The following is a 12,274-nucleotide window of genomic DNA, read 5'->3' on the forward strand; positions in this document are numbered from 1 at the left end:
TGTATATATTCTTGATGTATTAAGCGATACCTCATTCCTTCCCCTCCTGAACAAACTATACCTCTCTATACCAATATTCCAGTCATGGGATTTATCCCACCAATATATATGACCAACAGGGCCATGTTACTGTGTCTGTGAAAACCTTAACATTAGGACTTTCTGTACATCCTTCACATTTCAGAAAGGTAGGAGTCTGCATTTAGTTTCCTAGTTTTTTCCCCCCCTTATTGAAAAAAAAAACAGGGAAAAAAAAATCACAAAAAACCCTAATCCTCCTCCCATTTAAATCAATGGCAAAAATCCCAGTGATTTAAATGGGGGAAGGACCACATGAAGATGCACACTTTCTGTAAGCACAGGATTTTGTGTTGCAGTTACAAGAAACCTGTGCCTCTGTGGACTGCTTTAATGTCACCTCTGATGAGTATTTCAGAAAGTGAGCACTTAGCAGAGATAAAAGAACTGGTACCTTCAAGATGTTAAGCAGGATACATCTTTGGGACAATGGAGCCAAGAACTGGCCTTTGGAACCCTACTTCAACCAGTTTAGAAAGTGCCCAAGAGGTAGACAGGTATGTATGTGTATGTGAAACAACCCCAGCACTCACATCCCAGCCAGGGGCCTGATTCTTCCATGCCTTACCTCCTATACAGTCACTTACAACTGTGCCAAAAGTTAACAAATCATAATGGTAATGTGTCACCTCGCTTTGCATAGCTGTAAATAACTATGCAAGAGGCAACCCAGTGGGGAATGAGACCCCAGACAACTCTCCTGAATTCACCGGGCTCTGAAGCTTCCATTGCCTGTCACTGCGCACATCTTGAAACCCCAGGATACTTGACTGGAATCTGTGATCCCATGATGCATTTAATAAGACATTGTTTAGAGTGGGATGTAAGTGGGACTGGAGGCTTCATGTTAAGAGGCAGAAATTAGGCCAACATCTTCCGCTTGCTTTTAGCATCCTGGGGAAAATGCACACTTAGCATTTGCATTTGAGACCACTTTCCCCTGTTCCTATGGATGAGAGGAAAACACATCAGGAGGTGCTGTATATGGATGGGAATGAACACCCTGCTTCCTTAGAAAATGTAAACAAGGATGACTTCTTTTGTGTGTGGAATGCAGTACAACCATAAAACATTTCAGTACAAAATGGCATCCAGCTTCCCAGGGATTCACATACCTCTGTGGCGGCAGAGCTGCCGCCCAGGTCCCGGGAGACAAAAAGGTTGACAATGGGTCTACTGATTCGCTGAGTTGCCAAAATTAATGCCAAAGGCCACCAAAAACTCAGCATCTTCCTTATTGTAGCATCTCCCTGCAGCGTAAGCAAAACAAAGTCCCTTTTGAAACAAACAGGCAGGACAGAACCAAAAGCACAACCGAAGGATTTTTTCTCGCTTTTCCCACCCCTCAGTTGACTCGCCTCATTCAAAAGTACACCAGAGCCAGAGCCATGAAAATGCAATCTCCCACGTTAGCGATACAGAATTAAAGGTAGCTGTGCATTCTTAGCAGCCCTACTAGATCTGAATAATTGATGTACAAAGTATTTGCATAATTTGTCCTGGCAACCGGTTATAAAGGCATTGATCTGCAGTGAGGGATTTGTGAATTACTGCACGACATTCAAGGAAAAAAAGAGGTGTTCTGACACACAGCTTCCTCACACAGAGAGGAATTTCTCAGAATGTCAGTTTCCAATGTCATCCTTGTAGCATATAAATACATTTGCTGTGCTAATGATCCTATGTACTAATATAACATTAGCGGGAATGTGCTTAGCATAGCCATAGAGGTACTAACATAAGGATACACTATACCGCTCTCACACAGGACACTGTCGGGTAGCTGCCATGTACACTGTCATTGAATTGGTATGCACAAGGGTATGTTTGAAACTAAGCATTATGTGCTTTTTTTTCCTGAGGGACAGAAAGCATACACGCCTCATAAACACTAGCTAACCTGATTGCACAGTAAGTCCTACCAGGCATTAAGACATACCCCCATCTCAGGCCCACTGCTGTCAGGAATAATGTCATGTATATTCTTGTAGTAGCCCAGGCATAAGGTGGTACATCGGACCAGTGCCCCCATGTACAAGGATAAGATTGGGATAAGGAGAGGCTCTTTGCATTCCAAGTGACTGTGAAGCAGAATGGCTACAAAAACAACCTAAAAGAGAGAAGAGGAACAAAACAAGTAGACAGGTTAGGGGTTTTCTATTTTAAACAAAGGGCCCAGTATTTCCTGCTGTACCCAAAACCAATCCATCTCTGACACTGCCACACAGATGCAGACGACATTGTGGTAGTGCCTAGAGACCCTAGTTAGGGATTAGCTCTCCATTGTACTAGGCGCTGTACAAATGAGTAGAATAAAGACAGTCCTTGTCCCAGAGAATTCACATTCAGGATTTGACACCAGGCTATAGGTGGACAAAGTACTGGTAACGGGGGCAGGTGCAGGTAACCATAAGGATGAGTACGTTTGCATGCATTTAGTCTTGGTGCTGGGATTGAGTTCCAGGTGGCCAGTAGCCTAACCAGTTCCACATGGTGTTGACCCATTTTGCTAGGGAGTATGATTTCAATAGCAATTTCTAAGTGTCTCTTTTTTGAAAGTCATATTAAAAAGAACATGGATTTCTTTGACTCTTTAAGCAAGTCAAATATGATTTTTCAGTATTTAAAACTCAGTGGTTAGAAGGGAATCCCACTTCAATTCGAACTTTGCACTGGCTTCAAGCAAGATAGCTGGGTTTTCTCTTGGCATAATTCTAACTGGTAAACTTTAATACTAAATACCAAATCCCCCGAATACATCAGATTATGGTGAGAATCAACCCCACTACATTTCCTGGATTTTAGCATTTAAGATAATAACTTTAACTCTTTCACATTCATCACAGAGCCTGAGCATCCCAGTTAAATTCCAGAGGTCTCCATGGGGAAAATTGGGAAGCCTGCTTGACATGGTTCTGTGACTGAAAGAACGGAAAATGACTCTATTGGCAAGGGCTGGGACTACAATGAGTTCTGAATGAACACATGGCGTTGGGTTTGCTTACTAAATACATGGTTCTGTGGTACTAAATACATCCTTCTCTCATTGGTTTTATATTATGTGCAGACAGTGATTACACCTAATGTATGTCTTGCTTTAAAAAGAAATAAACACCTGTAAGTATTTACTAGGCTGGTAATGCTGTTTATAGGAGGATTGCAAAACAGCTGATTTAGGATGGTACTGTGGAAATTTTTTCAATGAAGTTGCTCATCCTAACGCTGCTCAAGAGAGGAAAGAATTAAAGGGCTCAGGACAAAAACCATCAAACACATCTTCAGGACTACAGGTAAAGTTCTTATTAAACAGATGTTACTACTGCTTATGTTCACTTTGCTAATGTCAACTGATGCAGGGAAGTCCAACAGTCAGTGATTTTGCCCTTCTGGAAATGCTCTTGTCCCATAAGTATTCTGTTATAGAAAGAGGAGATATTGTGGAGTTCATTTTCAATGGCCTTACACCTTGTTTAGTCAACTTGCCCTTGTGCAAAGTGTGTGTATCTAAAGCACTGCCAGATTAAGATGGTAGTGTTATAATCTCTTTGCTCAGGTCTGAATGACTAGACAAGCTGCAAAAACATGGAGAATGAGGCCTAGCTGGCTATATTCTGTTTTCATACTAGTCTTATACCACTGACTTCCAGGGTCATTCTAGAATGAGATGAGAGTCAGACCCATTAAGTGGATTTCTTTGTTATTAAGTTAGCTTGTTATAATTACCTCTAACTTATATTAATTGCAGAGATTTCACTCTACATGGTATCCAGTGCAAAAATGAGTATCTAACATAGGGTAACAGACCAAAAGGTTTAACCCTTCAGTATATGATTGTTTTTACTTAATAGAGGGAAGGTGATCTATAGAACTGAATGAAGGATTTAGAGCCCAGAGCTCTTGAGTTCAGATTCCCTCTGACCTTGCACGAGTCACATGCTCCGTCTCTGCCTTCACTTCCCCCACCACTAAATGAGAATGACAACACTGGCCTACGTACCAGGTGCTGTGAAGCTAAATTTGTGTAAAAGTTTAAGCGCTTTAAAAATGAGAACTGCAATATCGGTACTCGATATCAAACATGAATTTAAATGACTTTCCACAATGGATGTCTAGTAAAGTGAAGAATGAAGGGGACATATGTTTAACACATCACTCAGGTAATGGAAGTTGAAACAATGCAGGAGCCTTCCTAATAATGCACTGCAGCACCAACGTGTTTAAGCTAAGTTCTGACTGCAGTTTTGAACATGAAACATTCAGGGCCTGTAACAAGAATATTGCTTGCTGAGCTATCCTCACACTCGGGAGACAGCATATGTTATTGCAGTATGGCTGGAATTTCACCAAGTTAATCAACAAGTGCATCATTGAGGGATGAAGGGAAAACTGAGGAATCAAATATATATTTTATTGCCGTACAGTCTAGAGGCCCCACTCAGGATTTCAGCCCTATTATGCTAGGAGCTGTACAAAATATGGTAAAAGACAGTCCCTCCCCCAAAAGAGCTTAAAATTTTTAGTAACATTTGTATAAAGGTACCATATCCTGGAACACGTGGCAGCCATTGTGTTTCACTGAACTCCTGTCCTTTCAGGAAGGGCATAGCTGCAGTGAGACATTGCATTAAACCAAGCCATCCTGGCTCCCCATTCCTGGAGTTATCTGACTTTTGTGGCAGTGAGAGCAGCCTCAGCTACAACTGCCACCGAGGGGCCTCTATGCAGTGTGGACTGCTGAAGTACAGCACGCTCCAGGTACAACCCCGCCGCTGCCAGCATGCTGGGAGGAAGGCGTAAAGCAGGTTGTAAGCCGGGGAGGAGTTTTGACATGCTGGAGGAAACCTCAAATGCTTGTTTAGAGTAGCTACAGGGCTCCAGAGCGTGGGCCAGGATCCGGCCTATAGTGCAGCAGGTACAACTTTTGCTGAGATGAGTCATTACCTGAGCTATGACATCGGAGATGGAGGCACATCCCACAAGGAAACTGTGCTTGTGTTTCAACAGAATGCCAGCATGGGTCCAAGCCTGTAAAGGACAGAATTTTGTTTAGAAAGTGACCAACCTGGATACATCTATTAGGTTCAGGTTCCGAGCCCTGACTACTTTCTTACTGCTAAACTTTACACAAACCATTTATGAAGCTCTTTCCTGCATCTGAGTCAGCCTCCCATGTGAATCTGAACAAATCTAGGCCAATAATACAGAGACGACACTGCAGCTTTTAACTCTTTGCCAGGGCTGGGAGAGAGGCTCGGTTTAAATGACTGTACAGTAGCTGCTGAGAAGGGAATATAGTAATGAGAAGCAGCCTTTATTCCTGGTGGGGGGAGGGGAGGGTGTTATTAGAGTTCTAACAAATCCAAGTAATAGGTTTTCTTTTTATTCACCAGCTTTCATTGTGTATAAAATGTAGCTCTGATCTCACTGGCTAATGGGTATATTGAATATAGCTACAAAATCCTGCCTTTAAAAAGTAACTCACTGATGCCACTTTTCATACTTAGTTATTTGGCGAAAGTGACTGGGGTGTAGGTATACATCAGTAGCATAGTCTGCAAAATCTTTAATAGAGCAGAGGAATTACTTGCATGGGCAAGCTCTCCTTCAATGCGTCTCCAAATACCTGTCAAATAGTTGGGTTCTATAAGCTGGGAACATCCCAGAGAGAAGTGACAACTAAAATTCAGTTCTGAGCCAGACACTCACCATGGCATCCATAAAAGGGAAGGCAGCAAGATAAAGGAAGGCCCGTCTAGTTTTACTTCCCACCGATTCATCCACATGGTGCAGCTTGTTAATAATGTAATACCCCAAATCGCTATACGCTGCAGAAATAAAAGAATGGCAAAAAAATAATTTGGTTAAACTGACAGATTCTGGCTGGGATGTTCAAAAGCACGCGTGAGTTAGGCATCTAACCTCTAGGCACTTCTGAAAATCCCACCTTCTCTTCCTAATCAGGGTTTTTTGTAGTGTCTTACGAATACGGCCTTTCAATGTATTTTGCAGGTACATATTAGAGAATAAGCTTATAAGTATTTTTAAAAGTTTATAAAACACATAGCACCATATAACACTGATAATATTACCTGTCAAACGTGTACAAAACAGTGAAATCACATGATGAATTATAAAGGCATGCAACAAACCTCCCCTTCACCTTGTCCGCTAATCATTTCTACTGACACGTGTTCCAACATTGCAAAACCTCTGGGGCAGCCTCAGGTGACTGTCACTTTAAGGGCTAATATATCACAAGGCTAGAAATGGATTATCTGTGCTAATGGAAACTGCACAATTCCGACTTTTCAGTGGGCAATGCACCTGTTTCTAGTCCTGGTTCATCCTTAGGTAAGAGCTATTTTTAAGATGTTCGTTAAAGTGGCTTTGAACTTCACAATTTTAGAGGTTTCTAAATGTGACAACTTCCTTTTCATTTAAGGCCAATATAGCTGGACTCTCAGTACTAGATCCTAACATTACAGGTGGGGAAAGAAAAATAAATCCCAATAACTATTAAAAACCACTATAAAGATGTATAACCTTACATTTTAAAAAAAACTGTTAAAAGAGCATTAAGGTTGACAAGTCATGCTATTATTGTAATTTTGTTTGCATACCCTTCACTATATTACAAAAAGATATACATAGATACTTAACAGCATGTCACATCCTTTATACATTTGCTTATATTATCCAATTCATGTGTGTTAATAACAGTGGTCTAATCCAGCTTTGTTTTAGCCTAAAACCAGCTATCCTAGTGGAACTGGCAGGTTACTCAAGAAGGAAGGAAATTTGCTTACACAGCCACAAAATCTCAGTTTTGTTGAATATAGAACACCGTTTAAGGACAGTCAGAGGAACTGAGCCTAGCATTGTTTTGCAATTACTGAGTGATAACACAGTCACAAGGTTAGGGGATTCAAAGAAAGGTTTATCTCTCATTATAACACTCTTCTAAAATGATGGGCAAGTAATGACAACTAGATCTAATGATAGAAACAGGAATAGGGGCAACATATTTCCACCAGAAGACTGGGAAAACACAAAGCAAGATAAACAAATAAAACATCCATTTTATACTTGTTTTCTAGTCCTTATGAAATTTCTGCTATCTATATTATTATGGCGAGGCTTGCAGTCTGTCAGATCACCCTAGTAATCGCCAAGCTGTACTTAGAGTCACTCCCAAACAATCAGCCTAATTGCCTTTTGAATAGTACCAGGGAACCATTCTGTAAAATAGAACTCTAACCTTACTTCCCGAGTCCTAGCAGGTCGCCTCAGTTCTTTTGTCTTAAAATATTCATTTTGTGATAATTTTCGCATATCAACGGATACCAGCTGTGGCTATTTTTTAAAAGCAAATATCTATGTGTCCACTTAACTTTTCACTCAATACTTTGTAAACAGTGTGTGCTACCTACAGATTTTTACAATTCCTTTGAATGCTGTTGCTTTCATTGCAGAGCAGCACCTCATGTCTGCTCCCTAAAATAAAAACTGACTTGAATGAGCTTGTGCAACTTTGGAAGAGACGTGAAGAACATATTTCATTACACTCAGATTCTGTGAGGTCTGTGTTAGGTTCCATTCACACCTATAGACTAAAACCATGTGGTGAGACAGCTAAAACTCTTGCAGGAGCTACAGGATGTTAAGTTCCTTACAGGGACAAATATCCTCTTGACCCTGTCCCTTCCTGCCCTTTGCACCCTTTGTGTCCTGTGGACCCACTTCTTGCAGAGGGGCTTCCATGAGCAACTGAGGATGGAGAGGCAAAGAGGCTCTCCGCTTTCTCAGCCCTCTCTTTTTTCTCCCTCCTCTCCACTTCCATAAAAGCAAGCAGTAGAGCAACCCTCTTGGCTCTGGAAGATATAGAGATTAAAAAAAGAAGTGCATGGTCACAAAAACCTCGATTAGTGCCCAAGGACTGGATGAGCATGGAGTCGGAACCAGCCTTACTCCTGGACATGTGTGCTCCAACACAGGGTTGGAGCACGTTGGCAGGGCATTATGGAGAGGCTTGTACAGCTTCTGCCCAAAAAGGACCTATTCCCTAGACAGAGCACTTCACTCTCTAGGGCTTTCAATCTGGCATGTTTTACAAGCACTGAAATCCCTTAATGTTAGACAAAAACCTACTGAATTTTTGACATTGTTGTTGAAGTCATAACAGCTGAGCTTAATGTTAGCTTTAAAACAGTTAACCTAATTTCCACATGTAAGTGAAAGGTGACAAACACTTTTGGTGAGGTTACTAAAAAGCTGTTTTCATCCTTAGAGGATATCAGCAGGCTGCTCTCGGCTAAGATTTACTGATAAATATTCAGGCATGTGTCTCTCACATGTGAATAAAGCACTCTCTGATTAATTAGAATGTAACCTTGACAAGCCAGCTGAACTTATTATGAAGCACAATATAAAATTAATAATACAGCAGCCCGTTTTGTTCTCCCGTGATAACTCATACAATTTCTACAGATTCACTTTCATATGTCTACAGTTTGGTCTTGCTGCTTGCATTTAAGTAAAAACTCTAGCTTGGCTCTTTGTTATACGAGTCTGTTCAGAGTCATAAGGACAGGCATTTTCGCTATTGGATTTATCTGACTAGTGGAATATCGTGCATATAAATCGAACATCTTCCCTATGGCTGCTTCTATAAAACACCAACCAATAGCCCCCACACAGTCGACATCCCTGAAACAAATGCACAACTGAATATGCTCCTGGAGCTTGGCTGACCCATGCATAAACTGTATTAATGACAGCAGAGTCTTAAATAAATGGCACCACTGTTAAGTCGTTCTGGGGTCATCCACTATCCTGCACGTTGTTCTTGTGTCACAAAGGAAACAAAAAGAATCCTCCCAGGAGGTGCTATCGTTAATGTTCAGACATAAAGCCACACATAAATATTAGCTCTACTGGGAAAATATCACAGGTGGCTTTGGATTAATTGATGAATTCTCTGGATATAGTCCATCTTCCTACTTTGATGCCAATTTAAAAAAAAAAACTGTTCTTGTAGACTTGTGAAATGAAAAACTTCTTGTCATCAGGTAGATGTGCCACAAAGTTGGAATACTGTATTCTTTGAGCTCTTCAAAATCTGGAAATGCCTGAGGATTTCTCAGACAGCTTAATGCCTCCTAACACTCCAGACATAGCTGTTCCAATTTTAAAGTAATTTTCATTTTAACTGGCCAAAAAATACACCAAATTTGAGTCTGGGCTCACTCCATTCCTTCTCTGCTCTGTGACTATGTTGTTGAGGAGAAAATGACTAAGTTAATTAGCAGAAATGTAAATTGTTAATGTTAGCTACTGCTACAGCAACATCATCTCAGGATGTCAATGCATTATACCCTTTTTAATGAGTTCTGTCTTATCACCCCCTGCAAAGTAGGCATGGATGATGATTACTTTAATGATAGGCTAGGTGATTAGAACAAGAATCCCACCAGAAGTCTATGAAAACTAAGATTAGAATAACCTGGATAATCTGACTCACGGTCAGGTCAGTGTTCCAGTCTATGCTACAGGTGGCAGAACATTTGGTATCAGCTAGTCAGGTAGGCATGTTTAGAACTTGACTGACCACAAAAATGGTGCAGTTAACCTTCATTCACACACTCTATATTTTGGCACTAACAACTATTGACCGTGTTAGCTGGAAACCAGGCCCTTGATCCTTTATGCACCAGTCGCTATGCATGTGATTAGTCCCATGGAGTCCAGGGGGATTATTAACAACTGTAAAGCCACTCTCCTGTGCAGGTGCTGCAGGATAGGGGCCTGTGTCTGCAACCACAATGGAAAATGAATGGCATTGCTACGAGCTTCTAGGGGATTCAGCCTGCCATCAGTTAGCCTGGCTGCTGAAGTTCTGCTTTGTGCTGAAGCTGACAAGTGACACTTCATCTACTGCCTCACCAGGAGCAAAATGGTGGCAGTGTGCATTTGCAAGAGGAAGGGGATGTAGAGGTGTCTACTTAGTCACAGGGACTATGACTTTAGCTGCATTTCCAAAGCTACTGCTAGTTTCTGTCATTCCTAGAACTTCAGCAATGGCGAATGTAACATATATTCAATTGAAAAGAAATGGCCAGAGTGTTATCCCAGCATCTTGAAACTCCTGCTGAGAAAGGGTGCATTAAATGGCAACAAGTGCCAAAACAGGAAATCTGATAAGCAGAGCCCTGCACGGATACAAAATTTATATCGGTATCCGATCCGCAAACATGGTCCATGGATATCCGCATCCGCAGATATAAAGCGGATATCTGCAGATTTGCAGAGCTCTACTGATAAGGGATGAATTGTGCTATTGTGTCTACAGCAAAGGGGAAGATGCAGAATGACCTATCATGGAGCTAGTATTAAACAGGTCCCTGTTAGTACAGAACAGCTGCCAAGTAGCTGATAAAATGGAGAATTGTAATATAAATGAATCCCCTTCTCTGACAAGCTTAATATTGGTAAGATGTAGCAAATTTTTGTATGCATGCAATAAATGAGACCTCTGTTGTATCATATTCCTTCTCTCACAGCACACTGTTCCTTCCCAGATGCTATTCCTACAAAATACTCAGAAGTAAGTCACAGCTTGTTTATACCCTAAGATGTAACAGACTTCCCACAAAGTTATGCTTTAATTAACTGGTGGCGGCAGCTGACCCCAAAACATCACAGGATAAGGAATACAGCACACATTTCAATGTCTAGCTCTAAACTGAAGTGGCCAGTGGAAGGATGGTTTTGTGGCTAAGGCATTAGACTGGGACTGTAAGTGGGAAGGAAATGTGGTTTCAATTCCCACCTCTGACATCATTTTCCTGGGTGATCCTGGCCAAGTCACTGACTTTCTCAATTCCTCATATTACTTGCCCAGGGTGTGTTGTGAAAATTGTTGGTGAGGCTCTCATACTATGGTGATTTTGGGGGGTGGGGGGGTGGGCGCGGAAGGTGTAAGTACAAGATACACACAGCTTGCAGATGGGAGTCTGGATTGTTTGGCTCAGTTGGACACCCACATAGAGGATTCCTGTGGCTCATGTGAGGGGCTAGAAAGGAGATCCTGGTGGAGAAGGAAGTAAGTGAGTTACAGGGTTGAAGCAGTCTATTTTGGCATTGTAAAGGAGTGGGGGCTGCTCTTCATCAGTTCTGTCTGAGTGCTGCTGATAGACTCAATCATAGCTGCAAATGAGCATTTCCTTCTCCACTGCCACTTGTTGTCTTCTTCCCTCTGACTCTTCTTAGCTAAGAACAAGACTCTTCTCTTGTTCCCTAGGGTTTTTTGTTCTTCCATCGTTGAGTCTCACACTCCATGAAGGACAGACATGTCATCCTCCCTTGTTCTTCACCTACAAACTACATCAGAAAATCTCACTGCAGTCTGGAGATATTTTTTTTCATTTGTTGAGCATCGATACCCTGGGCTTTTTGCTTCCTGGCAGAGGTTTGTGACAATCTCACAGCTGCTGAAGACCAGCTGCCAGACTGTCACTTGGTTCCTCCTTCTCTTCTTCCCCCCCACTCTGGAGGTTGTACATCTGTGGGTCAGAAAGGAATAAGCAGGTTTTAAAACATGTTCAAAGGGAACTTGAGACATAACTTAGCAGCATCACAATGATTTAGTGCTGGGAATCTGACTAATGCCATTGTCTTGGGTCCTCCTCCACTCTCAGAGGTGGTCTTCATATATTTTCAGGCATACACATGTTAAAATATTGCAAAATTTTTACATTCTGCCACCATGTACAGTTGGAAGATTGAGTGAAGCCCCTTCACTCAGGACTTTAAGGTTTGGCAAGTATATATTTATATTGCTATAGCTATAGATACAGATTTTTTTCCCTCTTCATAAATGGAAACATTGGGAGTAAGAGGTTCAGACCACAGCAGTGCTCTGTACTTCAGCAAACCTCGGGTAACTCAACCAGCGTGTTTAGAAATGACTACTCACAGCCATCTTTAACCAAAAGCCCCAAGTACCTAAGAAGCAGTCAATCTATAGCCTTCAGCTTGGAAATCTGGCTGATTTATTGTGAGTCAGCAGGAACCCACATGGCTTAAAACCAAAATGAGATGGATCAGAAAAATGAACTCTTCCCAGATGGTAAAACTGCCCTCTGTTCAACCTGGTACACAAACTGGACAAGGTGGACAACTGAAAGACCATCTCAAG

General features: G+C 41.6%; 1 protein-coding gene across 3 annotated transcripts in view; it reads right to left on the bottom strand.

Moving 5' to 3' along the window:
• ANKH (ANKH inorganic pyrophosphate transport regulator) overlaps positions 1–12,274 on the bottom strand; it is a 152,896-nt gene that overhangs the window by 46,286 nt on the left and 94,336 nt on the right. For all 3 annotated transcript variants that reach the window (XM_005286083.4, XM_065584242.1, XM_065584241.1), the window contains 4 exons: positions 5,785–5,903; positions 5,020–5,103; positions 2,018–2,188; positions 1,194–1,328 (listed from right to left, as the gene is read on the bottom strand). In XM_005286083.4, the coding sequence (XP_005286140.2) occupies positions 1,194–1,328; positions 2,018–2,188; positions 5,020–5,103; positions 5,785–5,903 (509 nt within the window). The remainder of the gene's footprint in view (positions 1–1,193; positions 1,329–2,017; positions 2,189–5,019; positions 5,104–5,784; positions 5,904–12,274) is intronic.

Source organism: Chrysemys picta, chromosome 2 (assembly GCF_011386835.1).
Source record: "Chrysemys picta bellii isolate R12L10 chromosome 2, ASM1138683v2, whole genome shotgun sequence".
NCBI classification, from domain to species: Eukaryota; Metazoa; Chordata; order Testudines; family Emydidae; genus Chrysemys; species Chrysemys picta.